This window comes from Equus asinus, chromosome 2 (genome assembly GCF_041296235.1).
Source record: "Equus asinus isolate D_3611 breed Donkey chromosome 2, EquAss-T2T_v2, whole genome shotgun sequence".
Lineage (NCBI taxonomy): Eukaryota > Metazoa > Chordata > Mammalia > Perissodactyla > Equidae > Equus > Equus asinus.
In genome coordinates, this window is record NC_091791.1 from 80,820,128 (window position 1) to 80,841,903 (window position 21,776).

The following is a 21,776-nucleotide window of genomic DNA, read 5'->3' on the forward strand; positions in this document are numbered from 1 at the left end:
ACCCTAATGTAAACTATGGATTTTGAGTGATGATATGCAACAATGGCTCATCAATTATAACACATCTACCAACACTAATGCAAGATATTAATAATGGGGAAAGTGGTGGTGGGGTATGTGTGTGGAAACTTTCCAAACAATTTTCTGTAAACCTAAAACTGCTCTAAAAAGTGAAATAAAAACATTTTAAGACATTTTTAAAAGTGTTCTAATGTAAAGAAATGGTATACAATACATATGAAATAATTATTACATAATATAAAATCAGACAAATATAGGAAAACTTAAAAACTCAGTGATATGGGACTCCATAAATAGCAATACTACTTCTGGCTAGGAGGATTATGAAAGGACTCAAGGAAGGTACTTCCTTGGACAAGTGCATAGAAGGATGGGGTAAACTTTCAAAAGGTCCAGAATTCTAAGTTGAGGAAGTAGTGTGATAAGAATACGAGAATATGTATCTGAGGAAAATGAGAACATATTCAAGGAGTGAGTCCAGTTCAGATAGAGAATGGACAGTAGAAAGAACTAACCAAAGCTAGACATAAAGAAAAACTAAAGCCTTAAATTCCTTCATAAAAACTTGAGGTCACATGGCAACAATTAAATTAGGAACAGTCTGCTCAGGGAACAGCTGTGCAGCAGTTACAGGCAAGGTAAAGGCCTAGAAAGAAGACATAATCAAAGCCAAAGCACCACAAGAGTGATCTAATTATTGGCTGAACCCACCCAGGGCACAGATTTCTTCCTAAGACAGGCTGGAATTGCTTTGGTTTAGAGGAACCAAAAACTCTGATGGGAAAACTAACTAGAAATCTACTAGATTTAAATATCTATGTAGCATCCACCTCAAGTCCACTCTAGAAGTATAGAGACTATTCCTCATGAACAAATAAATAATATAATTCATTTCCCTACTCATAATTGTTATACACACTCATACTTCTATTCTGTAAACCACAGAAACAAAATGAAACAAAATCTCCAGGCCATGGGTGTGTAAAGAAAATCCCAGTTTTTATCTTTGACTCAGGAATCTTGTTTTCATTCCTTTACCCCAAGAAAACATTTATTGAGTCTTTGTATTCGCAGTGCATACGTTCCACTTAGGCCCTGTCCTGGAAGAAACATGCCTAGCTCCTCAGGCTGTCTCTCACCATTTACTCCACACACAGCCTGGAACACAGTCAATCATGATATATCTGGAGAGTGAACAAATCCAACGAATGTGAGCTTAAGAAGTATTCAGTTTTGCTGGTTTGCTGTTGCTTCTTCTATTGTCTCTGCTGTTATTTACCTATAATTTATCTTTCTCTTTGCAGTGTCTAATCTCATCAGGACACGTGTCTCTCACGTCAGATAAAGCAATGCTTTCAATATATTCCTCTTGTCTCATACCAGGCTCGCCTTCTCCAGAACTGTGGAAATCAGTGCACTGCCAGTATGAAGCCCATCCTGTGGGCCCTTGGTGTGCTGCTCTTTGCACTCCATCAATGGTCTAAGGACAGTTCTACGGCTTCCTGTTCCAGTAAAAACTGCATCACAGCTCCATGTGGTCTTAGAACTAACGGCCTCACCACTATCTCAGAAGCCACATGAACACAATCTGGTCGTACTGCCAGTACTGGCCACATGCTAGCTGTCAGAATGTTCCATCTGGTCTCTCGAATCCTCAAAATTATGTAAATCCCACTCGTTTTGTCCTTCTCTGATAGCTCTGAGATTAGCTACAAAAAAGTGTAGCTTCTAAGGACATGTGGCTGTGAGTCAAAGGAGCCGCTTGGACTCCTCTTAATTCTTCAAATCTGAAACTAAATGAAAGATTCTGTATGTGTGCATATTATCTGTATTTTCTTCCTGTGGAAAGGTTCTATAACTTTTATCTGATTCACAAAGGTACCCTGACTGGGGACGGCCATATAACTTCTCACCTAGACTGGTACATTTTGGACAGTGAAAGGGGGAACTAATAGGTTAAGCCATGACAACAGGTGTTAACCTGGACTGTGCCAGGCAAACAAAGATATATGGTTACCTAACCCCAAAAGGTTATTTTCTCTTCTGAAAATATTCCTTTTCTCCCACCACAGAGAGGCAAGGTGAAAAACAGCTATACTTAGGCAAAAATGCTACTTTATGTTCAAAACTGTTACTATAGTAACAGAAACAGAATTTTTGGTCCTTTTCAGTCCCTCAATTTTTGGTTTAGAAATTCTATCTTGCAGTCTCTTAAGTCAGCAAATATTAACTGAATATCTGGTTCATAACATGCATTGTCCTAGGTCTCAGTGGTCTAGGAAGTGACCACAACAGACCAAAAGCCCTGCCCTCGTGGGGTTTACACTCTAATGGGGATAGCAGGCTATTAAAAAAATAAAAATAGAAATATATAGTATGTAAGTGCTTTGGAGAAATTCAAACAAGGTAAGAAAGAGTTAGGGGGTGGGGCAGTAATGGGCAGGGCCGTTTGCTAAAGAATGGTGACAGAAGGAAGTGTTCTATCAAATTAGACCAGAATGCTTTAAGGAAATAAAGTTAGAACTTTAAGAGAATAAAAATTAGAGGATGGTTGGCTCAATAGCTTATGAATTTCTTTAAATCACTGGTAAATTCAGGAATCGTTTTATCACATAAATTTACCATCCGATTCATTTACCATCCAATATTTACACATGAAAAATATTTTTTTATTTTGAACACAAAAAAATATGAGGAAGATGTGCAAATTGAATGACACTAATCAAATCATCTATACATTCAAAATTCATAATTTAAAACAGTGCGTAACTGTGCCACAGTGATTAAATTACATGTTGATTAAATTGGCCTCCTTATTGAGTTTGATGCTGGAGTCTCTGGAAACCATGCCAGTCAAATATACAGAAATATGTGGTATTCTTAGCCTCAGAGTAGAAAGTAGTCTTTCTAGAGACAGAAAGACAGTAAAACAGAAAATGTCCACAAATAGAAGATGCCTATTTCAACCACAGACAAATGTCCACATTCACATAAGTGGTAGATAAATAGCTTTTGCTCAGGGAATATTTTTAGCTATAAGCCCTGTAGGAGATTACAATCACATTCACCTTTTAAATCACTGCACCAATTTCACAGACACATAGTTATGCACAGAGGCGTTAGACGAGATGCTGGCTAATGACCACATCAAGTTACTAAATGCATTCATTAACTTACTAGCATTATAGCTCCATTCCCAAAGCAGTATTTATGCCTTACCAGGGATGTTCCTGAACAGCAAGGTAAATAGAACCCAGCCTCTTGAAATAAAATGTTAAGCCATAGTAGATATTTGGGAATTGCTGTTTCAGTATAAATAGCTAGTAACATCATAGTGTCTACAATACAGTCAGATTAACCCATTAAGCTTTTCACAGTCTTTACCTGTTGAGGACATCAGCCCTATCCAGTGGGACGGATGCCTTTGTATATGGGGAGTAGTGTTGGCTAAGAAATTAGGACCTCCCTCCTCCACTCTCTCATTGAACTATTTACCACCAAAGCTTGTTTCACTCACATTACAATGATTTATTGACCTTTTCTCTTCACTATTAGATTGCTAAGTTCTTCAAGCACAAGGATGCATTCTTATTTACCTCTGGATCTCCAGCCCAGAATTCCCAATGGCAAATTAATATACTTTTGTGGAAAGAACGCTGCCTGAATCAGTTGGGTGGAGGAGGGACTATTCCATTTCTCAGTTATGGGGACAACTGAGCACAGACTTTGATTTCTTTTTCTAGATAAAGATTAAACTTGCTAGACCTAGTTTGGCCCAAGAACCTGGAGGATCCTAAACATAAATAACTATTTCCAATTAAGGCAGAAGGATGCTAACTCTGTGCCTGCTATGTATTATAGAAAACAATGTTAGAAATTATCCAACATTCATTTACACATATAATTGTCTTCCTTCTTCCAAAAAAAAAAAAGAACCTAGGGGCTGGCCCCATGGACTAGTGGTTAAGTTCAGCATACTCCATTTTGGCAGCCCAGGTTGGATTTCCAGGTGTGGACCTACAACATTCATGGGTGATCATGTTGTGGTGGCAACACACATACAAAATAGAGGAACACTGGCACAGATGTTAGCTCAGGACGAATCTTCCTCAAGCAAAAAGAGGAAGATTGGCAACAGATGTTAGCTAAGGGCCAATCTTCCCCAGCAAAAACAAAACAAAACAAAAAATCTAATTTTGTAGAGGTATCCTTTCCTGTCTCACTCACCATGCTCTAAGCCAGCTGTATTTGCCACATTTTCCCTTGCCAATAAACCATTTAGGCCTGAGTACGTGACAGTGGGCACAAGGGGAAGTCTAACAGGAGGTTGCTGAGAAAAGTTCCTTATTCTCATAAAGAAAAATAAAGTCAGCTCCTTTTTGTGCTTATGGATGATGTTGAATTTGGATATCATTCCTGAAATTGTTGTACTGTAACCATAAGGGAAATTAGCCTAAGAACCAAGCAAACAGAGAGAACAGAGTAAAGAGAACTATAGAAAATCTGAGTCAGACGCTTGATAAATTAAACCTAGATTCTCTTCCTTTGGACTTTTGTGTCTTTTCTTTTTTAAACCAATATATGATTAAGCTGTAAAAGGTGATACAACAGTCTATAATATGATCCTGTTTATGTACAAATATTTTTATACATGATGTTCTAGGTGGATACAAACTAATCTTTTAGCTGTGGTTATCTTCAGGGGAAAGGAGGATTATGAAGGAGGTACTTTCATTTTATACTCTTCTGTATTACTGTTATGAGAACAAAACATTGAAATGGTTCTGGAATTCAAATTTAAACGAAAATTTAAGTATATTTTTATATTGCATGCATCACAGGCGCTAATCACTTTTCCCAGTTTTATTGAGATATAATTGACATACAACACTGCAGAAGTTTAAGGGGTACAGCATAATGGTTTGACACAATATATTGTGAAATGATTACCACAATAAGTTTAGTTAACATGCATGATCTCATATAGATACAATAAAAAGAGAAGCCAAAAAAAGAAAAAATTTTTTCCTTGTGATGAGAACTCAGGATTTACTCTCTTAACGACTTTCACATATGTCGTGGAGCAGCATTAACTATAGTAACTATACTGTACATTACATCCCTAGTAGTACTTATTTATCTTATAAATGGAAGTTTGTACCTTTTAACCAATTTCCTCCAATATCCCCTTCACCCACCTCTGGTAACCACAAATCTGATCTCTTTTTCTATTAATTTGGGTTGTTATGTTTTGTTTTGTTTTTTGATTCTACATATAAGTGAAATCATACGTAGTTTTCTTTCTCTGTCTGATTTATTTCACTTAGCATAATGCCCTCAAGGTCAATCCATGTTGTCACAAATGACACAGTCTCCTTCTTTTTATGGCTGAATAATATTTTCATTGCACATATTTATACCACAACTTCTTTATCCATTCACCCATCGATGGACACTTAAGTTGTTTCCCTATCTTGGCTAGTGTAAATAATGCTGCTATGTGCGTGGGGATGCAGATATCTTTTCAAATTAGTGTTTTTGTTTCCTTTAGATACACTCCCAGAAATGGGATCCCTGGATCATATGGTATTTCTATTTTTAATTCTTTGAGAACTCTCCATACTGTTTTCCTAGTGTCTGTACCAGTTTACATTCAGACCAACAGTGCACACGGGTTCCCTATTCCCCACATCCTTGCCAGCATTTGTTCTCTCTTGTCTTTTTGATAACAGCCATCTGACAGGCATGAGGTGATATCTCATCATGGTTCTGACTTGTATTTCTCTAATGACTGCTGATGTTGAACATTTGTTCATGTACCTGTTGGTCTTTGGTATATCTTCTTTAGAAAAATGTCTATTCAGGTCTTTTGCCCACTTTTTAGTTAAATTATTTGTTTTTTGCCATCGAGTTACATGGGTTCTTTACATATTTTGAATATTAATCCCTTATCAGATTATGGTTTGCAAATGTTTTTTCCCATTCCATAGTTTATCTTTTCACTTTGTTGATGGTTTCTTTTGCTGTGCAGAACCTTTTTAGTTTAATGTCCACTTATATTTTTTTATTTTCTTGATCATGCTTTAGGTGTCACTAATTACTTTAAACAATACCACTAATCAAGCAAATAAACAAACAAATGAAGATAGATAGATAGACAGACGGGTAGACATATAATTTATTGATTCCCTACCATATTCCAGGCAGGCATCTTGCTGAAGCAAGAATAACAACTGTGAGTGTGGTATTATTTTTCTTTATTTAAAGGTAGCCTTGCCTTGTTCAGTCTTTGACTCTAGTCTCTTCAAAGACAGACTGCCCTGACAGTACTTAAAAGTGTAATCACAGCGTTACATCCTAATTGCTTGATTCTCTATTATAATGCAGACTTAGGATGTACCAAGTAGTAACATACTTGAAAATGGATAAACAATATCAAGGTTTAAGTAAACTTCACTTTTTTCCAGTGAGTCATTAGCCCAGCCATCTGAGAAACTTATTTTTAATAATATAAAGAACACAAGCTATACTACATGAACCACATGCAAGGTTTGTCATCCCTTTCTCTTTCCTCTACACTACCCCAATTCACTTTCACGAAGAGAAAGCAAAGGGAAAAAATCAATATGGAAATAAAGCTCAATCAGGGTGAACACAACACTAATCGTTTCGATTTTTGGTCCTTGGCCTGTCTGCCTAACAGCTTGAACAAAAGCCTTTTAGATGTAGTACCACTGAACATATACCAAAATACCAGAAGAAGAAGGATATAAAAGAAATATTAAGATCCACTTTGGGGGCGATCAATAAATACTGAAAACTCAGCAAACTCTTCAGAGAATAAGTCTCTTAAATGTAAAATGTGTGTGAATCTATGAATTGATATGTATATATAACATAGACTGAAATTAACATTGATTGGGTTTCAGGAAAATCAGACTCCTGTCAAACCAAAGAACGCTTTTCAGACCTTATTCAAGTGGATTTCTCTGATTTTCACCTGATCTTGTCAACAACACCTTTCTGAAACTCTGTACTTCTGTGATGTAGTGGGTCAAATAATGGCACCCCAAAGATGTCCACAACCTAGTCCCAAGAACCTGTGAATACGTCACACGATAGTATGTTGCTGGCTTTGAAGACGGAGGATGGCCACAGCCAACGATGTAAGCGAGAAAAGGCAAGGAAATGGATTCTTCCTAGAGCCCTCAGGAGGAATGCAGTCCTGCCGACTCCTTGATTTTAGCCCACTGAGACTGATTTTAGATTTCTGATCTCAAGAAGTGTCAGATAATAAATTTACGGTGTTTCCAGGCATCAGGTATGTGACAGTTTGTTACAGCAGCCTTAGAAACTAACACACACAGCTTCTGTGACTATTTTCTCCTCGTTCTCTTCTTAACTCTGTTTCTTCCCAGAGGCTTCCAGGGAGTCCTCCTCCTCTTCTTCCCAGTGCTTTAACAGGGATATCCCCTTGCGCTCTTCCACTGCTCTTCTCTCCTTACACAGATACTCCATAATAAAGAGCTTAAAAGCATAGGCTTCAGAGCCCAATGGACATGGAGTCATACCTCAGTTCTACCACTTGCTAGCTATGTGATCTCTTCAGCTACTGTAGTTTTCAGCCTAGAAATTCTATTTTTTCTTTGAATAATTTTTCTTTGTTGCATATTTCTATCTTTTTCTTCACTATAAAGATGTTTTTCTTCATCTCATTGGACATAGTTATAATAGCTGCTTTAAATCCTTGTCTGGTAAAATCAAACCTGCATTATCCTTGGTTGTCTTTTCTCTTGAGATTGGGTAACATTTGCATGTTTCTTTATATGTCAGGCAATTGTGGACTGTATCCTGTCCCTTTATACTGTCCAGATTCTGGATTCTGCTATATTCCTCTGAAGAACACTGATGTATTTGTTTTAACAGAAAATTAACTTGGTGGGACTCAAACTGCAAAGTACTTGGTGGTATTGCAAATCTCAGTTCAGTATTGTCCTTAGCCATGGCGAGTGAATTGACCTCTGCCCCCCGACACATGGTTTAAGCAGCAGCCAGAACTTGGGCAGATTTTAGGCACAGAATTTGGGGCACCCCGTCTCTGGATTTCTCTTTTCCAGGATTATTTCTTGACTTTCCAAAGGCCCTGAATTCTGTCTTCAGAGAGACCATGTGTTTTCTTTGGGAGTTTTAGCTACCACTTAGCACTGACCTCAGTCCACCTTCAGGCTAAGCCTTAAAAATGGGAACCTCATCTACACCAAACCCATTTTCCAAGTCTGACTCCTCTCCAGAATCTGCCTGCTTTTGTTCAACTCTCTAGAGCCTCCAGGTAATTGGGGGGTTTGTTGTTGTTTGTTTGTTTTGTTTTTAATTTTTGCTCCAAAGTTTACAGTTGTATTCTCCAGAAGGCCAAGTCTGGTAGGAGCTTGTTCAGGCATACCCAAAGCAAAAGTCATAATAATATTGATAATAGCATAGCTACAGTGCTTCCTATATGCCAGGACTGTTCTACACACTTCAGTTACACTAACTTAGTAGATTCTCACAACAACACTACGAAGGAGATACTATTATTTCCCCCACTTTGTAAATGAGAAACTGAGGCACAGAAAGCAGCTTTCCTGAGATTACCAGGATGTGAACTCAAGGAGTTTGCTCTAGAATCTGTGTGCTTAAAGATCACTATGCAATACAGCACAGAGCTTCTCGAACTTCATCTTCTGCTCTTGCATTTATAGAAAATGATCTTGAATGCAATTACTTGCCTGAAACTGGTGCATCAATGTTTGATAAATGTATTTTTTAAAAACTCATTTATGGTGCTTCCATGTTTCAAAAATGTATTTTTAAAAAACTCATTTACCAGCAAATTTAGCTAGTTGCTTCTTGATGCCTTATTAAATACTCTCTGAGCACATGCTTGAAAAAGGCAGAGGGTGTATTAGAAGAATGGTGCAACTGTATCACTAATTCTCCACACTCTATAACTTCATTTTTCATATAAAACCTAGACATGTCTGATTCTTATCTCTGTTAATAATTAAGTCACTGGAGTATTTTTGTACGTTTAATTACAAGACAGTCTATAATTTAGTAATATGAAACATTCTTAGGACTTCATATAAAATAATAAACCATTTTAGTAAATTGACACATAAAAATCATTTTAAGAATATCTTTGGACATGTTATGCATTGTCCTCCTGGCAAGCACTACTTTCTATTAGAATTCTGAGGAATAGCCTAATGAGATCAAATTGCTCCTTGGAGAAAAATTGTAAATGATTTTTATATTAACAGTTTTAATATTATTTCTGCTTGTCTTAGAAATGATTACAGAAGGCCAAGGAAAGTTCAAAGGAACGACACATTCCGCATACCCAATTCCTTCCTCCTGCTAACACTATAATTACATGTATTTCTATGATAATGCACATCCAATTGTATTATAATTGTTTTTCTATACCTGCACGAGACTGTGAACTCACTGATGACAAAAATCACTTATCATTCAACTTTCTATCCACAGAGCCTTGTAAAGTATATCTTATAAATGTTCAAAAAGTTTGCATTAAGTAAATGAAAGATTAGAACTGAATGATGTTATTCATAAGTAATATTTATAATATTACATTCTGAATGTTATAGATATTTAAAGCATCAACTGTAATTTAGATTATAGTAAACTACCAATAACCTATAATATTGAGGAAAATATATGACATAAATTGAATGAATGATCCCAATCACAATCACCTAAATTATAAATTTCAACCTACTTCCTCACCAAAGAGCAGAATATAAGGGGAAAATGTTGGTTTAATTTTTATTTTTTTCTTGTGTCAATCTACAATACCCTAACAACAAGAGACCAATAGCCAAGTGGCCATAAGCCAAAGATAAAAAAGGCAGGGTCCCAAGTCCTCTCAGAAACAAGTGAACCAATAGACAGAAAGGACAGTCACTGTTATAATTTTAAAATATACTCTCCTAAATAGAATATACAAGTAAGCCACTTAACATACCCACAGCATTAAATAAAAGCAATGCCTTTTCAACAAATGCTAATTATTAAAAATATTATTTGGAAAAGTAACAATTTTCAATAAACTTCATGGACTCCAAAACCAAAGCTCTTTCCACTGTACAGTGTCACTCTCAGGTTGTATCCGGGCTCCTGTAAAATGGAGTCCTTAAATTAAACTAGACATTTAAATATAAAATTGTATGGAGAAAGTATTCATCAGAAATGTTTGTGAATTAAATAAGGTATAATAAAATAAATAGCCAAAAGCATAGGATCATCTAAATTATTAAACTTTACTAACTAGAACACACACGGAAATACAAAAATGCTGTCATTGACTGTATTTTGACATAATTGTGTCATAATTAAACTGGCAGAACTACATGCCAGAAACAGTTGGGATACTGGAGGAGAGGGGAAGCGGGGACTGGACCCGCCAAGACGGCAGAGAAGGAAGCTGCCAAGGCCGTCAAGGAAAGGGTGGCTAGGGACTAGTGACAATCCCACCAAGGGAGTATATAGGTATGAGATAAAGAATAAGTGAAACAATAATAACAGCCACCGTTACATGTATGCTAAATAGTCTATACCCACCATCATTCATTTATTAATCACTAAGCCTGATGATAAAGAGTCACCTCCCCTAAAGCCACAGGGCGAGCACATGTTAGAGCTGGTATGCTGGAGCAGCTCTCTAAGACCACCCAGCCCTGCTTCTAGCCCTACGCTGTCTCACCCTCTGCTATCTCACCAACAGGCAGAATAAATCTGAAGAGTGAGAAGAGACAGACAGAGGTGGATTCACTAGCAGACAAGTTATCCAGAACCACACAAAACTCAGGGGCAAGCAGAAGGAAGAACAGAAGCAGGATGTGCAAACACTGGAGCCCAGACAAAATTCAGCCAAAGGATGGACACTGCAAACAGTCATTGTCTCCTCATTGTATGCCTATTGTCTCCACCCACAGAATTCTAAAGGCTCCATAAGGAGCGACTCACACAAAGATAAACAGATCTTGGCCTATTCAATATTGATACACTTTGAAGAAGAAGAAAAATTAAATGATATTCAGTGGAACCAGAAACACCACATCTAGGTCTCTGTCTTAGCACATTTTTTTTTATTAAACAGACATTTTAGAAAATCTCTTCAGATGAAGCCCTTCAGAATGCTTTTTGTGCCACAAAAATATTTGTTATTTTACTAACAGTCACAATAAGCAATTCTATGGGATCAAAACTTCATAAATTAGGTAATATTTTTTCCTGTTTAATGTTACACATCTCCTTTTGTTATCAATAATTTTCATGATTTGTTTTGGCACAAACAATGTTGGGAATTTCCTGCTAGATTTCCTGCAGCTTTATGAAAACCATGCATTTAACCAGTGGGACCCAAGAATACAAACAAAATGGTATTTAGCGACCAAAAAAAAGGGCATGATTCTAGATGGAAATTTTTTCCTTATCATGTCAAGTATGTTGTATTGCTATGTGGATATCACAGCATTCTGGACACTAAATAGTATCAGTATTATTCAATTTATTGAATTACATAAAGAATTCAGGAAGAATTATTTTTAAAAAATCAAGGCTTCATAAAGAAAGTTAATTATGAAAGTGTGGGGGAATCAGGGAATCCACAAGTTTCTTTTTGATAAACTGTTAATTTGTAAGGAAGGAAATGATTTCGTAAAAATGAGCATTACCCTGCTGACACACTTCGTCCTACTAAAAGTAGATCTTCCTTTAAGCAAATTACTGCATGTAATTTATTAAGTTGGAGATGACAATTTGCTCGACAAAAGGATTTAAGAGTCCCATAATGAAACCAAGAAGACAGAAGGAAGCACTAGGAAAGAGGATATGGATCCCTGTGGAGTCCAAAAGACTTGATTACTACAAGTGCCGGCAGCATCCATTGATCGTGAATAATCAGACATGCTATTTAGCCAGTCTGCACTATTACGATTAAGACAGTTGTTAAATTGGAAAACTTCTATCCCTATTGGTAAACAGTCGTGGCCCCAAGTCCTGAGTGCTCTCTGACCGTGACTGCCTCAGGGCTCCTCCAGGACACCCCCAAATTGCTCAGACCATCCCAAATCTCTCTAGGACCTTGCCTCTAGCATTATCGCAGAGGTCCACGCTGCTTAATTGATGCCTGTCCCAAACTAGTTGTTAAATATTTTGAATATCACCCCTGGTATAATCAAAACTTCTCTGCAGTCTAAGAGAGAATCTTTCTTTCCCCAAAATTTAACATCCCTATGAGCTATGTGACAATGGTTTCTTCCTAAAAGTTACTTGTCTAAAACTGAGATTAAGCTCAATAAAATATGTTCTTTTCCTGTAGGAGATTTTTCTCAATTCATATTTTTTAATTAATGTCTTATAGCAGCTAAGCTGGGCTTTATAAAATGGTGTTCCACACATCACATAAATTACGACTTGATCTCTAATAGAAACTCTAGATGAAGAACAACTCAAAATAAAACTCAGCGAAATAAAAATACTTGGAAGGTCCAGAAATTCTAACTCTGAATAAATATCTTAAAAACATAAATCCTAAAATAGTATTACCAACAATTCTTATATACACAGAAAATTTAGAGCTTGCCTAGTCCAACCCCATGATTTTTGGGAGACAAAACATCTTTTTCAAAAGTGTTAAATTTAGAAAAAGCAGCTTAACATTATAAAAATTACATTTATGGCCATTTAGCCATAAGTTGGTATCTACAAAGATAAGCAAAATGACAATACATTTTCCTAGATGCTAATGCAAAATAAAAATGATTTTTCCTTGTAAAGAGAGACTTGAATTTCAAAGTCGATGTGTCTCAGTGATGCTTAAAAATCAGGAGGGGTTATTCCAGGTAGAAAGGAAACTAGATACACTGGAAAATGTTTTGCTCCTCTTACATTTAAGCCCACTCTAAAACTTTGCATTAAAGAACAAAAATTTTAAAAGAAACTTTATACAGTTTGATAAAGTAATTTCAAACTTTGTTGTAACCAAAAATGAACTTGAAAGATTAAAACACACATATTCAGATCTTTCGTAAAATGAGTTTTTAGTCTATATCAAATAAAAATCACTAAAGTTTCTCCTCCGTATTTAGTAGTAAACTACTAAAATTTTAAATGAATTTAGAAGTAATGCAGAAATCAGTTAAAGTCCTAAGCTGTGTGACACTAAAATTTTTAAAACTACAAGGCTAATGAAAATATGTTACATCATAATTGATCACTCGTTTTCTGTTGAACTGTGCATTATCATTTTTTCATCTCTTTGCTTATCCAGACCACAACAACGACTGACAACAGTAACAGCAACACATAGACCAATAACAGCAAAAGAAGATTTTCAGCTTCATTCCTGGAAATAGTATAGTTTATGAAACTATATACTGCAGCAATTATAGTACCAAAAAATAAAACCAGGAATCAAAAATTTGACGATTCATCCTCCTGCTTAATTCTAAACTTTAATGAATTGGCTAAGAATGAGTAGTAGCCCAATAATCAGTCATACCAAGGAATAGCCTGGAAAATAATTTAAATTACCAAATAAGCTTTCAAAGAAAAATGTCTGCATTAGGAGACAGATTAAGAATTTCAATTTTCAGAAGAAAATGATCAGCTGTTTGCAAAATTGCAATCGACTAAAGCTGTATCACCATAATTTTGTTACTTAAAATATATGAGTGCCATGAAATTTTACATGCCATAAAGAAGCTTAGAACATAGTCACATGGTTAGAGGTATTTGAAAATGAAATACAGATTAATGACAAATAGCCATGCATAAAGCAATTAATCAAACAAACAACAACAGCTCTGAAAATGGAAGAAAACCCACAAATGCTCAAAGAAAGATTCTGTTTTAAACCATAGACATAAGCATAAGGTTCAATGACACAGATCACCTTAAGGTTGGATTTTGTTTTTTAAGTTCTCTAAGACATCACAGGTCTGGGAGATAAAGCAAAAAGTCAAACTTAAGGAAATCACAAGGAAAAGGCATTGACTTCTTTCAGCAAGAAGAAAGTCTCCAATACTTGTGAATTAAATCATTCGTACAGTAGCTGAGATCATTAAAATACTGCAAGTCTGGATAAATTAAGTACTTGCCCCTTCTGACTTCTCCACCGTGTTAGCCAGCATCTCCTGCAGGGCCCGGACGGAGAGGGACTGTTCCAGCACAAAGGTGCAGATGGAGAGGTCTGGGGGGACATTCTGTGAGGAAAGAGGGAAAGCCATTATTGTCATTATCATCATCATCAAGTGTCCAGACCCAATTTACCTTATTACATTTCAGTTCCTTTCATAGAAAAAGTAAGCGTACTTGTGAATTATCTAACATGAGTTCCAAAATCATCAAAATACATTGTCTATTCTGCTCACACTTAATCTATTTTTTAATTTACGGATAACAGTGGCTACCCATTTACTGAGTGCCTACTCTGATAGGCATCGCACTCAGAGCTTTATCATGAACTCCTGTGGTCGTCTATGGGAAGGATTATTACTATCACTGTGTGGACAAGAAAATAGAAAAGTTAGGTTACTTCTCCAAAGTCACTAAGTTACCAAAAATTTTAAGCCAGGATTAAAAAGCCAGATTTCTCTGACTCTCAAGCATTCATTTATAACCTACCGAGCAGTCAGTTGATTAAAAAAATAAAAAGGAGAGAAAAATACTTGCCTCAAAGTAATACCAAAGTTAATCAAATAAAAAATTGAATTGGTACAAAATATTCATTTACACAAGCTTCTCCTTAACCACAAAGATAACAATGCCTTTGTTTCACTCAAGTTAGCATCATATTTGGCCCCTAACTTGAGATATGGTCATTTTACTTCTGTTCTGTGTGTGTGTGTTGCTTTATTTTCCCAGTCATCCTTTTCCCCTTCTCTTTCCTTCCCTCAAACTTTCACTTCAATCAATAAAATCATAAAGTCTGAAAATCCAAGAAGGTATCTACCAAGGAGGTGAAAGACGCAAGATAAGAAATGATTGGCGAGTCAGCAAGAACTCTCCTGATCAGGAACAAATATATTATCATTTCTATATGCTTTTGCTTTTGAAAAGCATGATCCAGCAGGCCATCCAGCTGGGTATGGGAAGACACTTAAAAGAGGATTTTCATAATAGAAGAACATTATAAATATATTAAGCACAAAATGCAAGCAAGAGCATGTCTTCTTCATAAAAAGAACATTAGGAGGATAAATCTGATCACCTGATGCAATGCATCAAAATTACAATTTATAATGTTTAAGTATTTATTAAGTTGAACCACTACCATTAGAATGATTCTTAGCAGCAGAGAATAATGTTTTAAGGTTTCAAGGAAAGATTAAGTACCAGGGATCCAGAATTAAAGTTAAAATTCCTTTATGGACGAAAGAAGCACAGAATCAGGCAACTAAGCTGATTATACTCCCATGATCCTTTCTGGCACCGATGTTTTGTTTTGTTTTGCTTTGTTTTTTCATGAACTTTTCTTCTCTGGATTGCTCTATCCTATCACTGTCTTCTGTACCCCCAGCCCAATTTCTTTCCATTTCTCCTGATACCATCTCAGGCAGCAGTCAAAGGAAGCTCTCAAATCTGGGTACAGCTACTGTTTTTATACTCTGTAGTCAGCCAGACAAAGAACTTCTTTCCAAAATTCTCAGATAAAAGACTAGCAAAAGAGATTCACTTCTACTGTGAAATTTGGGAATAAATGCTTTTAAATTTAATTTTCTCAGTTCTAACTATACTAACTACAATTGCTCAGATCAAGATAAATGCTACTAAAAAAAATCTGCTAATGGAAGTGTTTATTTCATTCATATCCATTTAAAACGTGAAGGTTTGGGAGATACACTCTGACACACAGTGCTGGCAGGGTAGTATGTTATTAAATGATGTGCAAGTGAACCAATTCTCAAAAAGAAAAGCCTTCATTTGTAGCGTTTACCCATTTCTGTGGTGTAAATATGCCCATGATTGCTAATCTCAAAGTATCAAAGTTTACAAATCAGCTCATGAAATTCCTACATATCTAACAATTGGCTCTCAGTAGTCTATAAGAGCCATTTCCAGCACGCCGCTGGAATGAATTCAGATCGCTATTCATTAACTGCTTTAGAATCAGTATATTATAACAGTTAAGACCTTGGATTCTGTAAACAGATCACCTAAGCAAGAATCCTGGCCTCACTACCTAGTAGCTGTTAACTTTTCTAATCTTTCGTTTCCTTCCCTGAAAAATGGGATAAAAGTTGTACCATCCTCAAAGGTTTGGGGTGAAAAATAAAGGAGATAATATAAGTAAAGAGCTTATCACAGTGTCAAGAACACAACAAGAATTCAGAATAAGTGAGCCGCTGTCATTAGTTAGTTTTGCATATTGTCATTTCTCTCCATTTGTGGCAATGATGAAGCACCGCTCACTTCTCAAAATTGGTTCTTAAATGGATTCTATTTTGGAGAAATAGTGTTTGAAAACAGAAATCAATAATTATCCACCTGTTTGTAACATCCAAAATATTACAGTATTTTCAGGAAAAAGCACTTTCTGGTAACATTTAAACATTTACATACTGGGTGTACGTAAATTTTTTCACGCTTCACTTTGATCAAAATTTTAGAGTACGGATTGCTAAAATACCTAACATTTATTTTCAAGATCCTTGAAAACCACATGGTTTTGAAATGAATTAATCCTGCCAAATAATTTCATTTTGCCACAGAGTAACACGCCTGTTACAGATCTTTCTCCAGATCTTTCTCCAGATAGCGGGAGTTAGCAGGAACAAATGAACAGCCAATCCACAAAGGCAATTCTCTGTCTCTTAACAAAACAAGCTGTCTCTCAACCCATTTTCTTTTGACCCATCTTTATCCTCTCTCTCTTTACCCCCTTCCCACCTCAAAAAACACATAAATGTAATAGAAGAGCTGAGACCGTAAAAAAATGGTGTTTACTGCTTTCAGGAAAACTTAACACAAATCAGAGCTTTGTAACAGCATCTGTTTATTTTGCTCTAAAAACAAGGGTCTGGCTATTTTAGGCAACATAATCATTACCATAACTTGTTACCTTTTAAAGTAGACTACTAAAAGTATTCCTTAATTTACAAGGATATTTCTTCAAATAACTTTAAAATGTTTATAGCTATACCCTACTATAACAATAGTATTTATGTTAAGCCTTTGTTCCCACTTCCCAAAAATTCAGTTGAGTCAATGGAAAATAAAGGGTCTCATTCATTAATCAAGGCCCCAAAATGGAAACCAAAATGACCCCTAACACCAGGCACAAGAGAGAAAGTATAACAGTCTACATAAACATCTGTAGTGGGAGCTCCGATCCGTAAATATTTGCAAGTTATCATCTTTTCCTTAGTCTTAATTTCTTTTTACGTCAAGTCTTAACTACTGAGAAACTTAATTTTTAGAACTTCAATTTGAAAGAAATTTGTTTGCCCTTAAAATGAGGGCGCTCTCAAATCATACAAGAAACTCTCGGGTAGTATAGTGCTTCAAAATGGAACGCAGCCAAACACAAAACTAACATCCACAGCACAGCGTGGACACCTATCTGCCTCTTAAACATTACACAGAACGTTTACTTTTTATGCAAAACAGAACCAGAGAAAGTGCTTCAGTCTGTCTAAATGTCCATGTAGGCTGCCCAGAAAAGTCCCTGAAGCAGGCAGGCAGGAGGTTAATAATTCTTTTTATAGGGAGACAACACCAGTTTTATCAGGATATGTGTACTTTGGCCAAGGTATCAAACCTTAAGCCAGCAGCATGGCTGTGTGCCTTTTCTTCTTTTTAAAATACAAGCTGGTCACCGTTCTCTTCTGCCTGACGAACATTATCTAATCGTAGGAGAAAAAAATTCTCAAGAATAACCACTAGGCAGCATCTGGCTTTGTTGGCACTGGAGAGTCTATGTGAAATCAATTAGATTTCCAACTGAGGTATTCATCAAACCATTTGGCTTCCACAGATCTATCTGCCTAACTCACTCAAAAACCTACTGAAACATGTCATTACCTTAACTGAACTGCACTCAATAATTGGGGACTACATAAGCCACAGGGGATCATCTCTCTCATTATCATTGTGTAAAAATTGCATACTAACAAACTCCTCCATTTCGACATCCTGATGCCTTTGCTCATATTTTTTTCTCCCTCAGCCTGAAAAATCCATATCCAGATCTCTAGCTATGGAAAATATTTCATATTTTTAAATCACATATAAATAAAATCACACATAAAAGCATTTTCCTTGTTGAAAATTCAAACAATACTGAAAAGTTGAAAATTCTCTCTTCCGAATGTAATTCTACTCACTCTCCCTCCCGGGTGTAACCACATGGAAGTTTCACGAGCTACTGGCTGTGCATCTTTCCAGGCCTTTTTCTATGCATTTACATGCATACGTATGCTCATACAGAAGTATCTAGATTGGCTTTCCCCATTAATGGGCTCACTTTGTACAAATTACATTTTTTAATTTACTAATATATCCTGGAGATCATTGTCTCATAGCAGATAGATATCTACTTCATTCTTCACAACTGTTAGGGAAGCAAGATCTGCCATATTCCTCCTGAAGGCTGGGTCACATTTCCTGCCCTGCAACATTGTTATTCAGCTTGGATCCTCACGCTCCCACCCCACTACAACCAGCCTAATACAGTCAACAAAAGAACGTGCTCGATGTTTGAGGAATTGACCTCAGACTATGATTTCATCTATTTCTGGAAAATTAAACAAATGTGTTCATAGGGACATAGGTAGTTAGTCCTAATGATTACTTTTGTTTCTGTTTCGTAATCCTAGTTGTCTAATAGGAAGACAAGTTAATTTATATCGCCTTTCAATTGTGCTCCAAATAACCTTGCCGGTAACACAGATATCTCTAAATCTATTGTGAAAATTAATGAGGTATTAAATCTTGATCATTTGAGAACATAAGGAAATGGGCAGGTCACTGTTCCAAAGAACAGAGGACTCAGGTTCAGTGCATAACTAGCCAAGGGATCCCAGGTAATCAGTCTGAGCTTCCCACCTATTAAGTGGCAAAATACTCATCGTACTTCAAAGACTTGTTCTGAGGTTCAAATAAGAAAATCAACGCATTATACATTGGAAAATGCCAATAAAATGTCATTTTAACTGCCTAATTGAAGGAAAAACCTAAATCAGATTGAAAGCTCAGAATCACAGAGATATAAATTAAGAGAAGAGCTGCTCTTCTAGCAAGAACTGTGAAGACGGTGTACTTTAGAATGGAACAGATGGGCTGAAGTGGAGGCAGATTTGTTTTCACTCAGCCACCCATCTGCTGAGCGGCCTTTGGCAAGGCACTATCATCACTGAGGGTCAACTTCTCCACAACTATGGAGATAGCAAACTGTATCTTCTCCAAAAGAAAAGTTGTTGTTGTTTTGTAAGTTGCCAACTGGAGACATGAACCAGGCAAAATTTCACCTACCAGATGGGAAATAATAACCTTGAAAATGTTTATATATTCTCCTATTCAAAAAAAATTATGGTGTTTTATCTCATTGACTTATCTGAAATACTGTGGAAAAGCTATATCAAGCAGGATATAAGGAAAAGCTCAGTTCAGTTTTTCCTCTTTATATTTCTTCAAAACCCCAATCATAACATTTCGCCATATTCCAGCCTAGAAATATGGTTATCACTAGACCTTCACACTTCTTCAGGGGAGATCATAGTTCTGAGTAGTTTTTCTTGTCATATTCTTTTTCCCTTCATCCCACTTTGCACCAAAGGTTAACATGAGATTGTCTTAGAGAAGGAAATATTTATCCTGTGTCAATTAATTCTTTCAAACGAGCTTTTTGAAAGACAAGGCTGAATGTGATTGTCACAGATGAAACTGATATGTCTGATTTCCCCAGGTCTAAAACCTTTGAATCTCTTCAGAAAAACTCAAATCATTCTACTTGGCATTCTTGCCAACATTGGTCCAGGTAGGGGAGGACTTATTAGCAGGTTTAAATGAGATGTAATTAGCAGTATATCACCACTACAAAGAGCCACAGCTCTGCCAATTGAGCAGTTAATTATGAAAATCCCTAGTGAATAGGTAGGGTTTCATATGATTTGTCAGTGTTCATTTTGCTCCTTGGCACACATCTTTTGTAATACAGTGTCCTTTAAACATAATATTAAGTAGATATGTCAATCTATCTTATTTTTACAATTTTTTAACATTCAGATGACTCAGATCTACCAATGCAAACCTAGAAGTACACACACTAGTTTGACATTGCATCCCACATTATCGCTCTCATTCTAAGATGACAACAGGAATACTGTCTTGGGTCAAATCTGTTCACACACATCTTGAGTGGAAGCCACTGTTGCTGAGAACACAAGTACATGATATTTTGAAAGCAAAACAAAGGGAAAGCAGAGGAGGGACTTCTACTATGAATTAAGCCTCAAGAGAATATGCAGGTATCCTTACAATCACATAAAACCATCCAGTGGTTCATTGGATGTAGCCTCCTTTGACTGTGAAGCCAAACCCCCCATCCGTCACAATCTTGATTAAAGAACAAACCAACTCTCCAGACTCTAGATAACGGCCCATTTACCTAGTTTGCACTTAAAACACAATTTCTAGTCAGAGAAGTATATCACAATGATACAAGTTGGGCTTCAAGTTGGGAAATGTACTATTTAAAAAAGCTATGGAGTCTCACCACTAAAGTCAAAGAGTTTAGAGCTATTTGAGTAAATATTCGAGTAAATGGATGAAAAATAAAACCACAAAACAAATAAATTGGTGGAAATAGTGGAATCACTGCTATAGTTCAAGTAGCCACAAATTACTCTGGAACAGAGTTTTACTCAAAAGGGAATTTTTTAATAATTAGCAAAATACATACATGTTCATTACAGATGCAGTAAGCAACTGGCATTGTCATGACAGCAACTAAGCAATGATAACTAAGACAAAAATAATGTATGGCCCAAGTATCTGTTGAGAATCAGATCAGTGACATCTCAGCCTTGCTCCTGTAAGACCCCAGTGAGCCACAGATAGTGATCAAACTTGGTAGATCTTCCAGTGAAAATTCCTGCTGAGCAACAGTGTTCTCTCTAGGGAGTTGAGCGAAAACGAGATTTAAGAAGAATCTAATCCTAGGTTCTTTCCCTAAAAGTATTTGGGGCAAAAAATAATTTTCACCATGACCAGGTCAACCTAATCATCTGCCAGCCAGATGACCTTTGCCACAATAGCCATAGTCCCTTGTCTCAAAATCTGCTTCAAAAAGGGGGATCACTTCACACAAACTTGTAGATGAGGGCAGCCAACCGACTCTGACTTACCTAGAGCTCCACAGAAAGTCGAAAGAAGAAAATAGTGAAAACAAGAAAGTATGGCTTCCAAATCAAGTTATGCAGGCAATAAGATGATGTCTTCAAATTTAATTAACTATGTAATACAGTGCAGATTTATTCAGGCATAACCATACAAAATACCATCCATCTCACTCTTTGCACATATCTCATTCTCTGAAAATGAGCTGGATAATTTCATCTAAATTAATTTAAAATGGCAAGAGCTAAATTAATTACTCAGTATCAGTCTGAACAAATCAAGCTGGAATCAACTCAGCGACATCACTTGGAAGCTCAAAACTGGAACTCCAAGTAGGCTCAGATGCAAACGGT

The 21,776-nt window shown here is 36.4% G+C and overlaps 1 protein-coding gene across 6 annotated transcripts in view; it reads right to left on the bottom strand.

The window, feature by feature from the left end:
• RYR2 (ryanodine receptor 2) overlaps window positions 1-21,776 on the bottom strand; it is a 674,743-nt gene that overhangs the window by 431,321 nt on the left and 221,646 nt on the right. For all 6 annotated transcript variants that reach the window (XM_070492185.1, XM_044758547.2, XM_070492181.1 and 3 more), the window contains exon 3: window positions 14,184-14,288. In XM_070492185.1, the coding sequence (XP_070348286.1) occupies window positions 14,184-14,288 (105 nt within the window). The remainder of the gene's footprint in view (window positions 1-14,183; window positions 14,289-21,776) is intronic.